This window comes from Pongo pygmaeus, chromosome 9 (assembly GCF_028885625.2).
Source record: "Pongo pygmaeus isolate AG05252 chromosome 9, NHGRI_mPonPyg2-v2.0_pri, whole genome shotgun sequence".
NCBI classification, from domain to species: Eukaryota; Metazoa; Chordata; class Mammalia; order Primates; family Hominidae; genus Pongo; species Pongo pygmaeus.
The window spans coordinates 31,264,946-31,287,859 of NC_072382.2; the positions used below are offsets into that span (position 1 = coordinate 31,264,946).

Genomic DNA, 22,914 nt, shown 5'->3' on the forward strand with positions numbered 1-22,914 from the left:
ACATTCTGGTAAGTTTCCCACGATCACACAGCCCCTTAAGGGAGAAGAAGGGCTCAGATTTTGACACAAATAGACCTTCTCAAGGGCTCACACCCTCAACTCCTAGGCTGGAAGGGAACATATAAGAAATTTTAGGCCAGGCGCGGTGGTTCACGCCTGTAATCCCAGCACTTTGGGAGGCTGAGGCGGGCGGGTCACAAGGTCAGGAGATCGAGACCATCCTGGCTAACACGGTGAAACCCCGTCTCTACTAAAAATACAAAAAATTAGCCGGGCGTAGTGGCGGGCGCCTGTAGTCCCAGCTACTCGGGAGGCTGAGGCAGGAGAATGGCGTGAAGCCGGGAGGCAGAGCTTGCAGTGAGCTGAGATCACGCCACTGCATTCCAGCCTGGGTGACAGAGCAAGACTCCGTCTAAAAAAAAAAAAAAGAAAGAAATTTTAAATGAAAGTAGAATTTGTTTTAGAAAAGAGACTTTTTCTCCTTCCCTCTACTATCTAAACTTTCTAATGTTCTGTTTTCACAATTTAAAGACAAAAAAAGAAGGGCTACAGAGAGAGGTTAATGTATGTTTGGGGCGCATGGTTTTTTAATTATGTTTTGCTCAAAGGACTAAATAAATGCCACTCAAACCTCCACCACACTTGGGGGCTAAGGGTAGGAAGTCGGGGGAAAAAATAATGGAGAATAGCCAAGAATGAGCCTGTTCCAAACCAAACCAAGCAGCTCCTGGCAGCTGCCGACAACATCTTTTAAAAAAATATTTGCTCTCCACCATGTCTTCCAGTTTGAGCATGAATTCTAAAATCGTGAGACTGGAGTGACAGGACACAGAATGCCATAGAATGCACTAATATCACACAGCTGCTATTGACAAAGCTGGGCATACAATTAGGAATCAACTCCTTAATCCTGCGTTCTTTCAGAAACTGATCATGTGCCAAACATTCCCAGGTCAGCTAACAACAATCCGTATGTGCCGAAGTTGAAATATACACCATATCTCAAAAATGGTAACTTGGCACAATTGTACAGTGTTTAATAAATCCTCAAAACCAGACAGATGACAGAGCTCACACATACTATGTCATTTGCTCAGATTACTAATGTTATAGCTCTAGTAATTCTGAGGCCATGTTAGAAACAGAGAAAAGCTAAAACAGACATAATAATACTTTTAAAAAATAATTCTGCAGGCCGGGCTTGGTGGCTCACATCTGTAATCTGTAATCCCAGCGCGTTGGGAGGCGGAGGTAGATGGATTACTTGAGCTCAGGGGTTCAAGAGCAACCTGGGCAACATGGTGAAACCCTGTCTCTACAAAAAATAAAAATACATTAGCCAGGCATGATGGCGCACTCCTGTGGTCCCAGCTACTAGGGAGGCCAAAGTGGGAGGATCACTTGAGTCCAGGAGGTTGAGGCTGCAGTGAGCTGTGATCATGCCATTGCATTCCAGCCTGGGCTGGAAAACAATAAAGAAACAGACAAGCAAATAATTCTGCAAAAATAAAAATTCAGTGTGTATAGTGATCAATTCAGAAAGATCATATGCAACAAGCAGTATGAAATATTCTCCCCAAATAACACACCCCTAATTTTCCCATCCCAAAAACTTCTCTGAAGGGCAGGAGCAGGCATTGGGGATACAGGACCCCTTGGATGGGCGAAGGACCAGTTTCAGAGGGGGCAGCTTGCTCCAGAGGTGTGTGAACTCCAAAGCCAGTGCCCCTTCCCATGCATCAACAGACTGGGCCCCAAATTCCGGTCAGAGATATATTAAAAATTCAAATGACTGGCTGGGCACGGTGGCTCATGCCTGTAATCCCAGCACTTTGGGAGGCTGAGGTGGGCAGATCATGAGGTCAGGAGTTTGAGACCAGCCTGGCCAACATGGTAAAACTCTGTCTCTAATAAAAATACAAAAATTATTTGGGCACGGTGGTGGGTGCCTGTACTCTGGCTACTCAGAAGGCTGAGGCAGGACAATCGCTTGAACCCGGGAGGTGGGGGTTGCAGTGAGCCAAGATCACACAACTGCACTCCAGCCCCGGGTGACAGAGCAAGACTCCATTTCAGGGGAAAAAAGAAAAGTTCAAATGATTAATCTGTCTTCAGCTATTTCCTCAGCTGGCTCCCAGAGAGACAGCAGGCTCAGAGCCAGGACACATAGTTCTCCTGTCAGACAGGCCACGTGGCCTGGCACCCAAAGCACATGAAAGAGCCAGGAACCATCATCCAGTCATGTGGTCTCAAGGCAATCCCCTGTGAGACAACCCTGTGCCCACCACTTGTCAGTCATGTTTCCTACCTACCAGGGCACCCAGGAGGATGACCACACAGGGCACCATGGCCAAGCTCACTCTGCAGAGACAAACTGAAGAGGAAGAGAAATACACCTCTGCAGGGCAGGGAGCAGGATCATTTGACACCACGGACCCCTCTCAACTCACATCCCCGGTGCCTCTTTTCTCGTAGATGATCATCAACCCAAATCTCATGCATGTTTCAGCATCATGAAACAGGTAAAGGGCTGAAAAGGAGGTGGGGTGGGAAGGATCACAAAACCATTTGATCCTGGTGGTGCCCATTAGAAGATGACATCCCCAGCAAAGGCTCAAGCCATATCTATCGGCAGAGAAAAGGGGATGGGAAAGCATGTTACTATGTATTCAGTGCCAACTACATGCTGAATACTTGGCGGGATGCTATGCCTCATTTAATCATCAAGAAAATTCCACGGTGCTCTGTAAGATGGTCACCAACATGGACTGTGGAGTCAGGCAGCCCTGGGTTCCCAAGTCCAATGTGCCACTTGCTGGTTTTAAGATGCCGCAGCCACATAACCTCTGGAATGCTCAGTTGGCTCGTACATAAACCGAAGGCAAGGACAGGACTCCAGGGTAGGGATTAGTACAGCCTGATGGTAAAACCTTCTGTCTCTCAAAGCGTTGGCTCCACCACCACCAAGATCCCTGTGTCTACACAGAGCATGTGACTCTGAGATGGAGATACAGCAGAGAAGCAGGACTGCTGGCAAGAGGCACAAAACCACCAGCTTGCAGCAAGCAGAGTGTGCAGGGTCTAAGCCAGCTCAGGACTTGCTCCCCTCTGCCCCAGGATGGCTGCCACCCCACCCCAGCAAAGGGCCAGGCCACTCACGGCACTCCTTCTCATCACTCTTGTCGAAGCAGTCAGGCAGCCCGTCACACTGCCAGGCGCCCGGGATGCACCGTCCATTGCTGCACATGAAGTTGCCTGGTATGTTGCACTCATTGGTGAAGTTGTTCCCGGGGAGCAGCTGGCTCTCTGTCAGAGAGAGGGGACAGGTCAGATGGCACAGCAACAGCAGGGACCTCAGCGCCCCTCAACTGAAAGGTGTGTGGTTTGGTATAGGTGAGACTTCCGGTAGGTGACTCAACCTCTCTGACCTTCAGCTTCCTCATCTGTGAAATGGACTAATAATCTGCCCCAGTCCACCTCCAGAGACTGAGAGGACTAAATGGAGAAATACAGGGAACAAACATACTTAAATGTCGGGCACAAAATGGGTGTTCACTGACTTTTTTTCTTTCTCCATCAAAGACTGGTTGTAAAATCCAAATGTTCTTTTCTGGCCATCAGCAGTGGTTAAAAATTAAAATTCTAGACAGGAGTGAGCACGGGACTCCCAATGTCTCCAACAGCAGGAACTGCAAGATCTTTCCAGGCCTCACACTCTGTAGCCCTTACAATCACAGAATCCTTGAAGTTGGGCCAAGTTGGAAGGAATACTGGGAGATCATTTCACTCTAGGAAACAGGAGCCCAGACCTATAAAACCAACCTGCCTGAGGTCACACAGGTAGAAAAGATCGCATTGAATCTTGAATTCGAGATTTGTAACCTCCACGAGGGTCCCAAGGTCATGGAATTGCCTGCCAAGAGTTACTGGAGGCTGAGAACCAAGCTGCAAGTTCAGATTCAACTCCATCGAACATGGTCATAAAGTGCCAAAGCCCCCAACCCAAACAGCCAACCCTCAGGCTGGAAAGCAAATAGAGAAGGCCAGTGCTGTGGCGGTGGAGGTGGGCAGGATGCTGAGTTCATCTACCAGTGGACCCTGGAGGCAGATTTTCAAGGGAGCCAGGATCTGATAGATCTGACCAGTCTGAGCCACTGTGATCAATGGCTGGGAGATAAGGAGCCATTGAGTAAAAGAGTTTTGGCGAAAAGCAGGAAAAAAAAAAAGACCAGTCCTTCAGCACACCACAGCTCCAGAGCTCCCTCCTGAGTCATTCCATAAGCATTTATTGGACACTTATGACCAGATACTTGTGCTATGTTCTAAAGACGCAGAGATAAAGGCTAGGGCTTATTATATCTTTACGCTGGAAAGGCACACACAGCAAAATAAGAACAGGGATGTCTGGACCTGCCTGGGGGTAGTAGAAGAGAAGCGTCCATGATTCTCTTTCATAAACCTTGCCAAAGAGAAGCATCTCTAGATCTCCAGATCCCTAACATCATATCCTCCTACAGGCCACTATTCTTTATGTGTGCTATTCTTTTTACCAGGGATGCCCTTCGGCCTGCTGGGTCTCCTAGTAAATCCCTACACACCCTTAAACAAACAAATATGTCGCCTTTCCTCTGATGTGTTCCCTGGCTTCTCCAAACACAGATGAGCACTAACTCTGTAGTCTGGTGATAGTACCACTGGGGTGATACTAAAAATATTTTATAACTAGAACAAGCGGGCAACAACCAATTGCAATAGACACTGTCACGGGCAAGCAACACCCCACCGGCCTTGGTGCATGGAATTTCCCTTGTAGACCATCTGCTGCATTATACAGAATTAATAATGCACATGCATGTTTCATTACTGAAAATGAGCTTTCATCGCTCACTGGAGAACTCTAGGAGAGAAGCTACAATGAGGGGCTCTACCCTGCCCAACTGCCCATATCAGAATCCTAGAAATCTCCCTTGTCCCCTCCTCAATCTATCAACCCCTACATGTGGCCAGCCCCCGAGTCTCCATTGCCACAGTTGCGACTCCAGCCAAAGCAGCCACCCTCTCTTACAGGGATTGCTGCGCAGCACAACTTCCCAACTTGGCCTCCCTGCCTGCCATCTTGCTCCTCTCCAACCCACTCTCCCCTCTGTGGCCAGAAGGATCTGTCTAAACACCAAATCAATCATTTCTTAACTTTAAAAGGTCATTGAATGGCTCCCTGGTGTTCTTAAGATAAAGTCAAAATTCAAATAAATCAAAAGAGATTCCGAGAAAGAGGGTAGCATCTACAGTGGATGTTGATAGACACACAGAGATAAAAAGTAAGCACCCTTCAGGTCTAGAGAACAGTGTCAGCAAAGACTCTGTGCAGGAAGACATAGCCCAGAGCATGGAACAACATGGAATTTAAAAATCATGTAGCTCTGATTGTTAGGAAATGCAAAGGTATTATGCTACTATTTCTCCTATTCTGCTGCAATTTCTCCTATTGTAGTGCAAAGTCAGCCATCCCTAATTAATCATGATGCTCTGTTTCACCGAGCCAAGAATCAATATGAGACTCCCTCTCAAGACCGGACTCCAGAAAGCCACCAACAACCCTGAGAAGAACATGAAACCAATTCACCATCTCCAGGCAAGGACTTGAGGGGGACCCCAGAAGGGCAGCCAGGTACTGGATACTAGCCAGACAACGAATGCTCAACCCAGAAAACCCCCACATTCCAGCTGTTTGCTAACAACTGCTCTGTTGTTAGAGAACTGCTCTGTAGCAGAGAACTCTTCAGGGGCCTGGAATGTAACGGTCATTCTGCTTTCTTTGGAAATACTTACACTTGCATTTGTAGAGTTAGCCCCTCGTAGGCAAGCCCCCCGGAAATGTCACTGCAACTGTGAAATCTTGTTCTGATAAACAGATTTCTGGAGCGGGAAAATTGGCCAGATTAGATTCCAAAGTACTTGCTCTGAGAGTCAATAAGGCTGGCGGCACATGGACTTGACAAATGGATGGGTGGATGCAGAGACTAAATACCATGTCTGTTACACACAGGTGGTCCTGCCAGCCATGGGGCTCAAAGTGCTTTCTCAGCAGGACCAGGGATCCTGGGGCCTGGTGAACAATAACAGAGAGGCACATTCTTTTTGCTCTTCTGAGCAACTGCATAAGACATGCAGCTGGTGCACAGCCGTGTGCTTTAGGGAAGTGACATCATCAAACTCAAAGCATGAGGAGAGCCAGTAACGGTAGCTCACACCTGTAATCACAGCACTTTGGGAGGCCGAGGCGGGTGGATCACTTGAGGTCAGGAGTTTGAGACCAGCCTACCAACATGGTGAAACCCCTTCTCTACTAAAAATACAAAATTAGCCGGGTGTGGTGGTGCACACCTGTAATCCCAGCTACTTGGGAGTCTGAGGCAGGAGAATCGCTTGAACCCGGGAGGCAGAGGTTGCAGTGAGCCAAGATCACGCCACTGCACTCCAGCCCGGGCAACAAGAGCAAAACTCTGTCTAAAAAAAAAAAGGCATGAGGAGAAACTAAGGCAAAGGCAGGTTAAATCTTATTGATTCTGTCTTCAAAAACCTGCCTCAAACCCATCCAATTTGCGTCACTCAACTGGCACCACCCAATCCAAGCCGCCATTATCTCTTGCCCTTTTCAACCATGGGTTTTCAACTGGGATCTATTTTGCCCCCCTGGGGCACTGTCATGTCATATGGCACTGTCTGGAGACATTTGGGGCTGTCATGATGGGAAGATGGGGGTGCTATTGGCATCTAGTGGGCAGAGTCCAGAGATGTTGCTATACCTCCTGCAATACACAAGACAGCCCCCACAATGAAGAGTCATCCAGCTGAAAATGTCAATAGTGCTGAGGTTGACAAACCTTAGTTTATTAATTAAAAAACCTTTGGACTTCCCACTTCTCACTCCTTCCAGGTCCTTCTCTTCACACAGAGTGAGATTTTAAAATGCACTGAGGGTTCTCTGTGTCCTCAGAATAAATCTAAAACTCTGGCCCTAGTTTACAAAGCCCAGCATGGTCCAGTTGCTGCCTGCTTCTAGATATTCATTTTGAACCATCTCCTGCAACACACCTCAGTGCCCCCTGCTGTGAGGCCTCCAGATATGCTGTTTGCTGACCCCAGACATTCTTCCCCCTATCTTTCATCTGTGTAATGGGCTCAACTGTGTCCCCCAAAAATTTATATGTTGAAGTCCTAAACCCTAGAACCTCCGAATGTGACTGTATTTGGAGATGAGGATCTTTAAAGAGGTAATGAAGTTAAAACGATGGCATTAGGGTGGGCCCTAATTCAGTATGACTGATGTCCTTCTAAGAAGACATCAGGAAAGAGACCATGTAAGAGGGAAGACCATGTGAGGACACAGGGAGAAGATGACCATTCATAAGCCAAGGAAGAGGGGCCTCAGAGGAAACTAATCCTGCACCTCCATCTCAGACTTCTAGCCTCCAGCACTGTGGGAAAACAAACTTCTGTCATTTCAGCCACCCAGTCTGTGGACTTTGCTATGTTAGGTTGGTGCAGAAGTAATTGCATAATGCACAAGGCAATTACTTCTGCACCAACCTAACAGCAGCCCAAGCAAACTAATACACTTGGCTAACCTCATTCATCCAGACCTCAGCTTACATCACTTCTTCAGGTCCCTTCATGGACACTCAATCTAAAGTTGGTCCCCCTGTTTTTCACGCTGGTAGTGTCCTGTTTTCCTTTATCCCAGTTTTGCTTACTGGTGTGTCTGTACTGTCTCTCCATCTAGACTGAACACTCCGTGAAGGCAGAGAGGCACTGTTTTGTTCAACTCTGCACAATGGGCACCTGACCACTCTGTAGGTCTCCAATAAATACTTGTAACCACTCTAAGAAGAAAGCCAAGTGTTCAGTCACTAATTTATTTCCTCCCTTTCCCCCATACTCCTCCCTAGAAAGTTCCACCTGCCCCTTGCCTCATCCCCCTAGAATGTGAGTGGAATCTGTACATACATAGTTAAAATAAGGGACATGGGGGTGTCTGGATTTGTACAAGTAAATTACTACCCAGTCTGCTTTAAAAGAGGTTAGAAATCTTTTCAGGCCGACAGCAGGACTTTCTAGTGGCTGAAATATTTATCCCATCTTAGTGCCTTGGGACACATTTAGAATCCAAAAAAGACAGGCATTAGCACGAAGTTGGCTAGCTGGGGTTTCTCCTCCTCCCTTCTCTTTTTTTCATTAAGCTGAAAAATGAAAAAGAGTTGCCCATTTTCACTGCAGCACATCACTTACTTAAAATAACTACACCATCTGCACCAAGAATGAACAAAAAAAAAAATTACAAGTCCCATTCTATTGGACAAAGGCAAACAGCCTGCTGCAGAAGGTTCTTCCAAAACTGCTGGCTCCCACAAATTTATATTTGACAAGGGGGCCAAAACCGGAGCAACTACAAAAACTCAGACAGCTGCTGCATTCCACTCAAATTACTCCAGAACATGCAGTTAGTGATGTTGACTTTTCCAGCTGAGAAATGGGAATTCCATCCTACCAGCTGGAGTCCTCCTGGCTCTCTCCTCTCCTTCTGCTGTTCTTCCCGCCCTAGGGGGACCCCTTGTCATGATGCAATCTAGAACTGACATCTGGAAACCATGACAGCCCTGCTTTCCAACTTCTGCCCAGTGGCCTTCATTTTTATCCTCTGCTTCCTGACAATCTGGATCTGAAGGCTCAATGAACAGCAAAAGCAAGACATACACCCATACATATGTACAGACACACATACGGCTTAGCATTTGGTTTTGCAGAACTCAAACAGATCTTGTCTAAAACCTCCCCAGAGAATTAACAACCTCTTTCCACTGCCCAATGCCAACAAACAGTGTCATGAGGCCACTGAAGGCCACTGTCTGTTTTCCGTGACTGTCTTCTTCAAACGCACACACACACACACACACACACACTCCATGCACAGGCACAAGGCCAGTGAGTGAGCGCCTCTGCAATGAACTGTTTACAAACATCCCTAGAAAACCCCTGAAGACCTCCTCGACTCTAGGTTGCTCCACACAGTAGCATCAGTGACAGAAGACACCAGAGACATCTGTCCTGTGCACTTCCCATTCGGTTCCCATCAAACTGCTTCCTGCTGGGGCCTGACTATGAGGAGCACTCTAGCTGTCACCAAGAACAGTCACACAAGGCTGTCTGAGTTTGGGGCAAAGATGGGCCTTCTGGGTCTAAGCACCTGAGCACAGCCAGGTCTCTAGCTCTGTCTAGACTCTTCAGGCAACCCTGCCCTGTGAGCTCATTCCAGTAGCCCCAGCCTCCATTTACCCAGCTGTTCAAGGAAGACAGCCCAGGGAAATTGGTGAGAAGGTATAACATGACCCCTGGGTTCAGCCCAGGACCACTGGCTATTGATATCCACAGATTTCATATTTCCACTGCCTATGATCCTAAAAGAAGATGGTGTGCAATTCTGCAGCAGGAACAACTGATGAATGGAGCCAGTCACCAGGATAGTGAGTGGGCCTAGCTGCCTACTGTGCCATGAGGTGTCTGCACTTTGTACAGCAATATGGTTGTTTCTCCTACAAGGGTAAAGCAGCATGAGTTACAAAATGATAAAGGCTTCATTCCTTTCTTACAAAGCGAGTTAGTAAAGAAAGCCAATGGCTGTTATTAATGGGGCAAGCAAAGAGGTCTAGGTAAAGGACAGTTTTTCACAAGGAAATAGTTTTATAAATTATTTTCGTGCTGTATTTATAGCCTCATTAAGGGCCTGATAGCTGCTACCTACATTTTTTTAGTTATGCTTCAGTGCATTTCATGAGGAAAATTATGTTGCAGCACTGTTAATCTAGTGGGGGGTTTGCAGAGCCATCGGGATACAGCCTTTGTGAGATCCAAGGTCCACAGTTTGGGGTCTGACAGCAACTCTGGAAGATGCTGTTTGTCATGATACTGACCTCCAAGATGAGCACTGAGCCCTGGCGCCACCCTTGTCCCATCCCTCCTCCCACTCCCTTTAACAGCCCTAAAGAAATCAATTATTATGGACTTTTCACTAGGGAAGACCTGACATCTACTGAAACACATACACATGGCAGAAGTGGAACATCAGTTTTTGTTTGTTTGTTTGTTTTGAAATGGAGTCTTACTCTGTTGCCAGGCTGGAGTACAGTGACACGATCTCGGCTCACTGCAACCTCTGCCTCCTGGGTTCAAGTGATTCTTCTGTCTCAGCCTCCCAAGTAGCTGGGATTACAGGCATGTGCCACCACGCCCAGCTAATTTTTTTGTCTTTTTAGTAGAGACAGGGTTTCCCCATATTGACCAGGATAGTCTTGATCTCCTGACCTTGTGATCCGCCTGCCTCAGCCTCCCAAAGTGCTTGGATTACAGGCGTGAGCCACTGCGCCCGGCCCTGCAGTTCTTTTTTACTCCTTACAATTGCCCTATGAAATAGGCACCATTTGCATTTTGCAGATGAGGAAACTGAAACTGAAGAAGTAACTTGCCGAAGGTCACACAGCTAGAACAAGTCTGCAAATGGCCAGAGTAAATATTCCAGGCTGTGTAGGCCAAGAAGCCAAATTAAGGTACCTATATAAGAGGAGAGAAAAGAATATTCCACAAATTTTTTATTGATTAAATTCAAAATATTTTCATAATCATTGGGAACAATTTTCTGTAATATAGGTCTACTAAGAAAAAAATGGAATTCTTTTTGGGAAGAGTAATTAACATTTCACTTAATTGAGGTTCAAAGTTAGTGTTTCCCATTATCAAAATATATTATAAATGTCTGATTTTTTTCCCAACCATTTAAATATGTAAAAGCCATACCTGGTTCAGAGGAGTGTCTACAAGCAGGTGATGGCTGACTTTGGCCCATTTGCCAACCGACTCCCTGCACTAGACGACTACAGGCTTATGTAAAATAAGAAAATGACAAAAGTGGCCAATCCCAAGGCATATCCTCCCTATCCCATCACATCCACCACTCTGAAATGAGCTCCGTTGTTGACTGGCTGCTCCCAACACCATGTCTTCTTACTGCTGCATCCTCAGCAACTACCAAGTGCCAGGTGCCTGGAAGACCCTCCATAAATGCCTATTGACTGCATGAACAGGCAACGGAATCTGTTGACCCTTAAGAACCTTTCCAGTTCTGACACTCTTAAATTCTGTGAATTTATCTAAACAGGAGTTGAACCCATTTATAATCTGCCATGCAATATGCAATGGATAAATAAGATTGGGGTGAAGAACACTTATGGGCTCCCAGGAGTAAAGGCACTGAAGTCAAGAGTTTCTGCAAGCACTTGCTTTTCACTCACACCCATGTGCTTGCCAAGGGCTGGCTGCCAGTCAGGCCTGGGAGAGAACCCAGAGCAGGAGCCATCCTCCTATGCCTTCTGTCTTTTCAGCTCAATCAGCAGCAGCAGGAGGAAGTGAGTTGGGCATGCCGCTAAACTGAAGGAGGAGACAACTTTACGACCAATTTTATCTGGCTTGTGATAAGCCAGGGCTTATGAAAGAGCCAATCGACTCTGCACTTCAGCACCTCTTAGGAACAGCCACTGCCCAAGAAGGAGGATTTTGCTACAATTCCAAGTTCAGCCCAGCCCCTTGTGCCCAGGAACAACTACAACAATTTCCACAGCCACTGGGAACCATTCGATAGCCTCTCTTCTGCTCCATGCAGATGCCTCCAGGCAGGGCAAATATGGAAAATACCAAAGCCACCTAAGCAATAAGGCCAGAAAAGCAAAATGATCTTCATATAGGCCCCAAAGTGTATCTCTATGAGCTCAGGGTAAGGAAGAAATTCTTAAACAAGACTCAAAGCACAGGCCACAAAGGAGAAGACTGATAAATACAACTGCATTAAAATGTAAGACTCCTAATAATCAATAGATATTATAAACAAAGTTGAAAGAGAAGCCACGAACTAGAAGAAGATTATCTGCCACATGTATAACCCACGAAGTATCAATATCTAGAATTTTCTGACAAAATGATATAAGAAAATACAAGCAGCCCGGTAGAAAAATGGACAAAGCACATGAACAGGTACTTTCACTGATGAGGAAACTCAAATAGCCACTTAATATATACTCAATCTCACTTGTAATCAAAGAATGATTAATGGAACAAGAGGGCTCTCTTTTACACCCATCAGACTTGCAAAAATTTGAAGCCTGACATTCTTAAGTGGCGAGAAGATGGTGAGGAACAGGAACTCACACATGGCACATCTGAAGAGCAATTTGGAAACTCCTAGTGAAGCTCACACACTTTTGTTACTGGAAGAGGGTCCCGATCCAGACTCCAAGAGAGGGTTCTTGGATCTCATGTAAGAAAGAATTTGAGGTGAATCCAGAGTAACGTGAGACCAAGTTTATTAAGAAAGCAAAAGAATAAAAGAATGGCTACTCCATAGGCAAAGCAGCCCCAAGGGCTGCTGGTTGCGCATTTTTATGGTTATTTCTTGATTACATGCTAAACACAGGGTGGATTATTCATAAGTATTCTAGGAAAGGGGTGGGCAATTCCTGGAAGTGAGGACTCCTCCCCATTTTAGACCATATAGGGTAACTTCCTGATGTTGCTATGGCATTTGGAAACTGTTACGGCACTGGTGGGAGTATCTTTTGGCATGCTAATGCACTGTAATTAGCATATAATGAGCAATGAGGACGACCAGAGGTCATGTTCCTCGCCATCTCGGTTTTGGTGGGTTTTAGCTGGCTTCTTTACTGAAATCTGTTGTATCAGCAGGTCTTTATGACCTGTATGTTCTGCCGACCTCCTATCTATCTCATCCTGTGACTTAGAATGCCTAACCTCCTGGGAATGTGGCCTAGTAGGTCTCAGCCTCATTTTATCCAGCCCCTATTAAGACGGAATCACTCTGGTTTAAATGCCTCTGACACTTTGACCCAGCCAATCCTAATAGATACTCTAGGCCTAGGGACAAACATGTACCTGTGCACAGGGTGACAGCAAGAGAACATTCAGTGAGACACTACTATAATACAAAACTGTAAGACAAACTAAATGTTCATCAAAAGGAGAATGGATGAGAAAACAGGGTACATTCACACAATGAAAGGCTACTCAGAGCTTCAATTAAATGAACTAGGGTTTACATCACTCAACATAGGTAAATCTGAGAAACTTACTGCTAAGTGAAAAGAGCGAACTGCAGAATATCACCTACATCCTGTTTAAAAAATACTATTTTAATGGATACATACAGATTTTTTAAATGTACAGGAGAGGTAAATATCAAATTCAGGGCCGGGTGTGGTGGCTCACATCTGTAATCCCAACACTTTGGGAGGCCAAAGCGGGCAGATCATCTAAGGTTGGGAGTTTGAGACCAGCCTGACCAACATGGTGAAACCCCGTCTCTACGAAAAATATAAAAATTAGCTGGGCGTGGTGGCGCATGCCTATAATCCCAGCTACTCAGGAGGCTGGGGCAGAAGAATCGCTAGAACCCGGGAAGCGGAGGTTGCAGTGAGCCAAGATGTGCCATTGCACTTCCAGCCTGGGCAACAAGAGCGAAACTCCATCTCAAAAAAAAAAAAAAGAAAAAAAAAATCAAATTCAGGATCATGGGTACCTCTGGCAACTGGGATCGTACACAGTGAACTTCAACTGCAAGATTTCTGTCTTAAAAAAAAATGTGGGCCGGGCGCGGTGACTCACACCTGTAATCCCAGCACTTTGGGAGGCTGAGGCAGGCAGATCACAAGGTCAGGAGATCAAGACCATCCTGGCTAACACAGTGAAACCCCGTCTCTACTAAAAAATACAAAAAATTAGCCGGGAGTGGTGGCGGGCGCCTATAGTCCCAGCTACTCGGGAGGCTGAGGCAGAAGAATGGCGTGAACCCTGGAGGCGGAGCTTGCAGTGAGCCGAGATCACACCACTGCACTCCAGACTGGGAGAGAGAGCGAGACTCCATCTCAGAAAAAAAAAAAAAAATCTGAAGCCAGCATGGCAAAATATTAGAATTCAGTGGAACTGGGTACAGGCACACAGCAGGATTTGTGCTATTCTTGGTAACTTTTCTCTACCCTTTAAAAAATGTTTCCTTGCTAAAATTTTATTATAAGAAACAAAAATTACACTAATATTTTAGAAAAAAAACCCTATGAAAGACATATGGAAGCATTTACCACTATATTCTCGCTTCAAAAACCCCACCAACTACAAAGGAATGCGAGATAAAAGGGGGCAAGTGTTCATACTGGAAAAGAAAGAGCAAATGCAAAGACCTTCTTCTGGGAGATTCCATCTATTATGAGCTCTTTTCATATTCTGAAAGGCAGCAACAGTTGCAGGGTAGAAGCTGATTGTGGAGGAAAAAATAAACATATCTCCTAAGATAGATTTACCCACCAAACTTACTAAGCCATGACATTCCAAAAACAGAAATAGCAAGGCCTAGCCAGTAGGTCAGGTATTTTTTGAATACTAACTCCCTAAGAAGTCAGGGTGAGGAAAGCCACAGTAAAGCTGTCTTCCTTAGAATAGTCCACACCATCTGCCTCCTCGCCCCTCAACATGGGGCTGCAGAAGGCTGAGCAAGGCTCAGATGGGCTCAGCTGGGGATAGCCAAGGCTGTGACTTGGTAGGGCCCCCTGGCTTTTGCAACTAAGGAGGGGCCAAAGGCACAGAGCAGAGTCAAAAACCAGGGTGGCCAGCACAGAAGAAGTGGTTTGAGGGTGAAGGATGGGGAAAGGCAAGGAAACCAGACAGTGAAGCCCAATCCCTTGTCCTCCTTTCTGGGAAGGCAGTCTGTTAAAAAGAGCATGAGCTCAGGAGTGAGCCAGACTTGGGTTCTAATGCCTAATTCTCTTATAACCATAACTAGCTGTGGCAACTTCAGACAAGTGAGCTACCCTCTCTGAGCTTCAATTTTCCATTTGTAAAACTGAGGAAACCTCACCTCCCTGGCAGCATTGCTGAGGGATAGAGGGATGATAGATACAAATAATGATAAAGATATGCATATAGATATAGATGTGGATATAGCTATAGATATAAAATATATATAAATATAGGTAAAATGTGGACATGTAAGAGAGAAGGATAAAGTATATATAAGAGAGTAGATGGTATATACTTGGGGTTTAATAAATGGTACTAGTATATGTTACTCCTTCCTTCCCTCCATACATTCTTACTGACTCTCTGAGTCAGAGAAGGCTGGGTACCTTTTCTCTTCCTGCCTCTCTAGAGTCGGTGTAGCCTGGTCAGATGGGAAGCCTGCTGGAATCTGGGCTGGTTGGCTGGAACGTGGTGGTCACTTAGATCCAGAAAAGCAGATTGTGGGGCCAGACACCAGGTTTTAAGGACACAGTTAAAGAGCTCCCAGTGCAGACCCTGGCTGTGTGTCTTCTCATACATGATGGCCTCAGCTCAATTATTCCTAAGAAATAATTAGCCCTCCTTAAATCATTCCTAGAGTTCTTTAATAGCAGCCAAACTATACACATGAACCAACCCTTCCAAACAACTATAAAGCTATAAAGCAGGTCAAATGAGAAAGGCATATGGGACTCACCACTGGGCTTTGGGAGAGTTGCTTCACTTCCCTGAGGCTCAGTTTCCCCATGCATAAAGTAAGGCAGTAACAGATGACAACCAAATTCCCCCACTCAATCTTTGTTTCTGTGGACTCGTAATCGTCCCCACAGCAGGCAAACACATATCATCTGCCTGTCCTAGATAGAGTCTTCGGCATTTAAAAATAATAAGTGGGATTGACATAAAGCTCCTCCTCTGAAAGACTGAAAATATCCTTGAGAGGCAGGTACTGAAGATAGTTCCTCCTGTTTAATACAGAGAGACTAAAACCCAGAGATCAACCAGCTCATCAAAAGGCAGTGCTGGAGCTGGCCAACGAATCCAAGTCTCCAGCTCCCAGATGAGACCCAATTCTGGCCTCTGCACTTTACAACTATGACCTTCTCCACTCAGCTAGGAGATGGCTAGTCCCCATGGCCCCCTGCAACAGGAGAAAATAATCTCCAAAGGGACGGGAATCGCACCTGCCTCCCGTTCCCTATGGATTAAAGGGCCTTTCTGGTTCACTTCAATTATCCATAATCTTCCATCATGTCTCAGCAAATAAATGATTATTTGGCTTATCACTTCTGATTGGGAAAGCAACCCCACCAGGGAGATCAAAAACGCCAGCCTGTTTCCGTCAAGCAAAGAGGGTGTGCATATTAACCGGTGAGTCTTTTTAAATTTTCTTAAGTAGCTTAATCCATTAAACTGGTCCATCCTGCTTCTACAATCTGCTCACGCAGGCACACTCCCTCCTGAGCACGACGACAGGCCCTCCATCATGAGGAATTAGCTGACTTCTTGAGCAAATGATGTTTGTACATCTAGAAAGTGCCAGAGTTAAGCAGTGTTTACCACTGGAGTCCCCACTTTAGTATGCATGTCTGAATGATCGCAGCTTTCAGACCTCCTGAGCAAGCAATTTACCTTTGCAAGAGACTATCAGGTTTGGTAAATCTGTTTTAAAGGGCTGAAACTGTGCAGACGAACCTCTTTGGGGTTTCCAGATTGCAAAGGGTAGCCTATGAAAAGGTAGCTTATGACCTTCCAGAAAACGAAGCAAGTTTAAAAATTAAAGATGGATTATAGAGCCCTTCTCATTTGAGTCAGCCCTGGAGCCCATACACTGAATTCTATTACCATTACTTTCCAAGCTCAGGGAATTACTTACCCGCCCTGTGCCTCAGTTTCCTTATATATAAAACAGAGATTGACCAAATGCAAACTTGACAGCTCCCTGGGTAATCAAAGGGCTGTTCTATCCATCTTGGTATTGGAGCCAAGTAGTCACAGACCTGGAAACATTAGAATTCTCACTGCGTATCACTCACACCAGAAAACCTCTTAAAGAAAAAAAAAAAATACTAAAATTCAGTAGAAGCTTCTGAATTTTTCACACATTTTATGACAGCATGCAGATAGTGGCCATAAGATTAACGAGGGCTCATTTCTTAAAGGTGTTATTATTCACGATTAAAGAATTATTATGATATAAAGACTAGATGTAATGTAGGTACATAACATGTCATTTCATAAGACAAAGCATTCTAATGTAGTTACATGATTAATAATTAGAGGAAGGGTGATCTGAAATATAAAAGGATCCACCCTGAACTGAATACAATAGAATCATACCAGGTGAGATGAAATAACAGAAGGGAACTGTTTATTAGGAAATGATTTTTCAGTAAATTGAAATAACATGCGCCACAGTGTGGGTCCAGTTCTTCAGGTGACTCCATTGCTCCCTGCTAACAGGGGCAGCTCAATACCAAGACGCTGGAAGAAGTCAAAGGCCTGGTGAATGCTGAGACCATGATTAACCTTTAAATAGGTTTGAGGCCAGGTGCAGTGGCTCACGCTTGTAATCTCAGCACTTGGCAGGCCTCAGGTGGGAGGATTACTTGAGCCTAGAAGTTCAAGACCAGCCTGGGGTATATAGTGAGACGTCATTTCTACCAAAAAAAAGAATTAAAAATTAGCCAGGCATAGTGGCATGTGCCTGTAAGTCACAGCTACCCAGGAGGCTGAGGTGGGAGGATCACTTAAGCCCAGCAGGCAGAGGTTGCAGTGAGCCAAGATCATGCCACTGCACTCCAGCCTGGGAGACAGAGCCAAATCCCGTCTTAAAAAAAACAAGGTTTAAACCCTACAGTCTGCATATTCTTCAATCCCTTGCCGCCTGTCTGCTTCCCACCACCATTACTCTCTCCTGAATCTGTCTTCACAAAGTCACTGGGGGCCTCCCAATCATTGAATTCAAACGTTAATTTTCCATCTTTTCCTTAGGCACAATTCTGCTGCTTTGGATCAACTAGATCATTCCCGCCTTCTGAAATTCCATTCCCTTGGCCACCCTCATACTATATTCTTCTCTTCCTCTGCCTCCCGTTAACACACACCTGGCTCTCTGATCATTCCTTCTCAGTCATCTTGGAAGCTCCTTTCCCTCCCTTAACAGCCTTCAGAGTTTTGCTCCCAACTGCTTAAGCAAGCGATATCTTCCCTAGTTAAGTCATTTTGTCCACTATTATCCTTCACGGTGATAACTTCCAAACCAACACCGCCAATTCAGTTCTCTTCCCTTCAACGACATCCTCCACCCTTGGCTTCACATTTCCACCCCATATTGCCAAAGATACTTCCATCCCTGGCACAAGCCAGCATGTCCAAAACAGAATGTTGAGGTTTTCTTCTAAAGCTGCTCCTCCTGCATCATGCGCTATCTCAGCTAGTAGAACCACCAACCATCCCTCTCCCTTACCCCCACGCCATCAACCAACTGATGCTTTCATTAATATGTCCCACCCCTGTCACTCACAACCCTAGTCGATGCTTCTCTTACCTCTTTGGCACTAATGGCTTCCTTACTGGCTTTCCTGGCTCCAGTCTTGGCCTCTAAAAGCATCCTTCACACAGCTGTAGAACAAATCTGACCATGTCACATGCAGTTTCAAATCCCCATTCCACAGCGGGTGAAACTCATGGTCCCTGGGTCAGCAGAGGCGGCCCTGGGTATCCTGGCCAGCCCACCTCTCCAGGGGTTTTCTCCCTAGTCCCCCAAGACAATCTACAAGCCCCCACTCAGACCTCTCAACATAACTTATGCAAACCTCTATCTCTTCATTTACCGTAATGCTCCACAAATTTCTGTTGAGTGCCTTTCTTCCCCCCACAACACATGAGCAACTTTTATACCAGAGGAGGGAATGTATTCTAATGTAGCCCAGAGCCCACAACAGAGTGTCTATTGAAATGGAGAGAGAAAAAGAAGGAGGGAAAAATGGACAGTTGCTTTCCTGTGCTAAAATACTATAACATTTTGTGGATTATTCCTTCAAATTAGGATTATTCCTCCATCTTGTGGATAGTCCCGATTTGCATGCATTTTAAGACTACAGAATTAAAACATGTCTCTTCACGCTCAGATAATAACTTGCTTATTTTAAAAGGTAGGAGTGGGCATAGGAACCATAAATTCATGTTTTTATTTATATTATTTTTTATTCATATTATTATTTTCTTTCCTGAGAAGGCTATGGACCCTAAGATTTTCTGTGAGGCAACCTTTACCTCCAGACTAGCTTGAGTGTAAACCAGTAATTCTTCATGGCTCAAAGTAAAAATTCAAATGTAGTCCAGTACTTCATACTGCAACTCTGGCAGGTGAAAGCTTGCCTCCAGAACTCTGGGGCACAAGGACTTTGCATGTGATAACATGTGCTGTCAGCATCATCTGACACAGCTGCCCATAGACAAACCCAGCATTCTATGATGACCCACGCCCACAGAGCCAGCTCACAGGAAATCAAGGTCAGACACATGTTAAAGGGGAAGAGAGCCAAGCCCAGGTGCATCTGGCAGGTGACAACGCCTCTCTGAGTCAGCCCTCTGTTTCTGCTCTGCACTGGGTGGCAGACAGCCTCTCACTCAAGCCTCCAGTCCTCCATCCATAGAGAGGTTGATTCACCTTCTCCCCATGGTGAATCCCAAACCATTAGCACCCTAACTTTGGCCTTTATTTGTTTCTTTCTGTATCCAGGGAATAGTGACAGCTGCAACACAGTGTGATGGGCTACTGTGCTCTGGGACTCTCACCCAGAGCAGGCAAAGGCACAAGCCCTTTACTACTGGAGAGGTAAGGGTGAGCTTGCAGGAACGAAGGAGCCTAAAGGGGTTCAGTCAAGAGCTTGTCTCTGTTATCGATGGCCACTGAAGTGCTGGGACCCAGGCCCTTGGCCACCCCATTCCTGGAAGCTCTGGTGTCCTATGAACAATGAGGCCAGGTTATCTACCTATATGGAAGGTGGCAGCTCTCCACATGACCTGGATGTGAAGAGAGGAATAATGGCTCCACATGAAGCAAGACTGACATAGGAAATGCCAGCAGAATAAAGAAACATAATGAACCAGAGTGCCAGCACATCTCCAGAGACTCTCCTGTCTCTCCTATTGTCAATCAAGTGCCTTTATGCTAACAACATGAGAGACCACGGTTTTTAAGAGACCACGGTTTTTAAGAGATACAGGGCAAGAGATCCAGCTTTGCACTGAGCACCCGCGATAATCAGCTCCAACAGGCTCCAACCCCTGCCTGCCATGGCTCACTTTCCACCTCACATCACAATCCACCCCGTGCTGCACAAATGATAATGCATTTACAGACAGCCGGACTCTCCAGCCAGGAGGAAAAATTTCACCTAATTAAATAAAAACAAAGCAGAAAACCAAAGCCTTCAATGCCAGAAAGAAGTACTTGGTCTTTTACAGAGTTTTATAGCCAGAAATGCCCATCAAGATTTTTTTTTCTAAATGCGTGTTTTAAAACAATCCTCTATGTCCCTAATTGGAACTCCTTAAGAGAACTGCAAACAAACCAAGAAAAAAATGAATAAAGAAAACGAACAAGCATGGCACAAAAAATAAACATAGCTAATAAGTGAAAAGATGCACAGCCTCACTAGCAGGTAAACAAATGCAGGTGAAATGCCATTGTTTAAAACAATGTGATTGGCAAAAGTTGAAAAGATGGGTACTCTTGAGGGTTGGCAGGGTAAGGAAACTGGCACCCTCAGACCCTACTGATGGGAGTATAAATTGGTACAATCTCTCTAGGGCCATCTGACAGCACCTGGTACAATTAATAATGAGCTTACCTTTGGACCCACTGATTGTATTTCTAGGAATCTAGCCTTAGAAATATATAAATGCAGGGAGAAACACATAAAAGGCTGGGGTTTTTTTATTTATAGCATCACTTGTAAAAGTCCAAAACTTTAAAGAACTTAAGTATCTATATACGAGGAGATAGGTAAATGAAAGGGATCTTCAAAAAGTTTGTGAAAATGCCTATTATGAAAAAGCTATGCATGGATTTTAAAATTTTTTTGTACCCAAATAAACTCGCACTAACTTGTTATAACGTGTCTGAACAGGATCGAGTTTGAGGCACTAAGAAGGATAAGACATCAGTCTGAAAAAAGCCCCTATTGGAGCAACATGAATTCTGCTAAAACTGAAGCAAGAACAAACATCAAATTTATGATGAAGCTTGGGTGAAAGGATGATGAAATCACTGATGCTTTACAAAAAGTTTATGGGAACAATGCTCCCCGCCAAAATCAGCAGTTTACAAACACCTAACTCATTTTAAGACGGGGCAAGACAGTGTTGAAGATGAAGCCTGCAGCCGCAGACCATCCACATCAACTTTTGAGGAAAAAATTAATCTCGTTTGTGCCCTAATTAAACAGGATCCATGATAAACAACAGAAATAATAACCAATGCCACAGATAATAATAACCAATGCCAATAATAACCAATGCCAAAACAACAGAAATAATAACCAATGCCAATCTCAACTGGTTCAGCTTACACAATTCTGACTGAAAAACTGAAGTTTCTACCTGATGAATGCCAAAACTGGTGCACCCAGAACAGCTACACAGTAGAACAGAGCTTTCAATGGAAATTTTAAACAAGTGGGACCAAGATCCTGAAGCATATCTTTGAAGAACTGTATTAAATGAAACATGGGCCAGATGTAGTGGCTCATGCCTATAATTCCAGCACTGTGGGAGGCCAAGCGGGTGGATCACTTGAGGTCGGGAGTTGGAGACCAGCCTGGCCAACATGGCGAAACCCCGTCTCTACTAAAAATACAGTCATGGGGCATGGGGGTGCACGACTGTAATCCCAGCTACTCGGGAGGCTGAAGCACTAGAATTGCTTGAATCTGGGAGGTGGAGGTTGCAGTGAGCCAAGATCATGCCAATGCACTTCAGCCGGGAGAACAGAGCGAGACTCTGTCTCAAAAAAAAGAAAAAAGATGATAAAATATGGCTTAATCAGTACAATCATGAAGAAAAAGCACAATCAAAGCAATGGCTACCAAGAGGTGAAAGTAGTCCAGTCACAGCGAAAGTTGACCAGTCAAGAGTAAAGGTCATGGCAACAGTTTTTTGGGATACTTGAGAGCTATTTTGCTTGTTGGCTTTCTGGAAGGCCAAAGAACAATAATGTCTGCTTATTATGAGAGGTTTTGAGAAAGTTAGCCAAAGCTTTGGCAGAAAAATGCCCCAGAAAGCTTCACCAGAGAGTCCTCCTCTATCCTAGTAATGCTCCTGCTCAATTCATCTCATCCAACAGGGCAATTTTTTGAGAATTTCAATGGGAAGCCATGAGGCAGCCCCCTTACAGTCTTGGCTTCTGATTTTGTTCCCTAATCCTAAAAATCTTTCAAAGGCAAACATTTTTCTTCAGTTAATAATGTAAAAAACACATTGACATGGTTAAATTCCCAGAACCCTCAGTTCTTTAGGGATGGACTAAATGGTTGGTATCATCGCATACCAAAGTGCCTTGAACTTGATGAAGCTTATGTTTAGGAGTAAAGTTTATGTTTTTATCTTTTAATTCTGTCTTTCCACGAACTTTCTGAGGTCCCCTCCTATGATGCAATATCGCCATACTACCACATCAGCCTTTAAAAAGAACTCAGGAGTTAGAATGTACTGACATGGAAGAATAGCCACAATAGAGGCAGAAGGGAAAGAGCAAGTTGGAAAACAATATGTATAGCAGAATCCCATGTTTGTTCATCGCTAGAGATGTAGATGTATAGTGTACTGGTATTTACATTTATATCTGCACAGTCTTAGAACACACACACTCTGCAGGGAAGGAACTGAGAGGTCCTTTTAGAATGTGGGTATATTTTCTATTGGCATCTTTTCTTCAGAACCAATTGCTTAAAGTGTCACCATAGTAAATATGCCTGGAGAACTTACGAAAGCAGCCAAGATGATTTAGGGGAGAGG

The 22,914-nt window shown here is 45.0% G+C and overlaps 1 protein-coding gene across 4 annotated transcripts in view; it reads right to left on the reverse strand.

The window, feature by feature from the left end:
* LDLRAD3 (low density lipoprotein receptor class A domain containing 3) overlaps window positions 1-22,914 on the reverse strand; it is a 287,881-nt gene that overhangs the window by 192,534 nt on the left and 72,433 nt on the right. For 3 of the 4 annotated variants that reach the window (XM_054439920.2, XM_063671003.1, XM_063671004.1), the window contains one exon: window positions 3,160-3,306. The exons of the other annotated variant lie outside the window; for it this stretch is intronic. In XM_054439920.2, coding sequence (XP_054295895.1) covers window positions 3,160-3,306 — 147 coding nt within the window. The remainder of the gene's footprint in view (window positions 1-3,159; window positions 3,307-22,914) is intronic. 4 annotated transcript variants of the gene reach the window in all.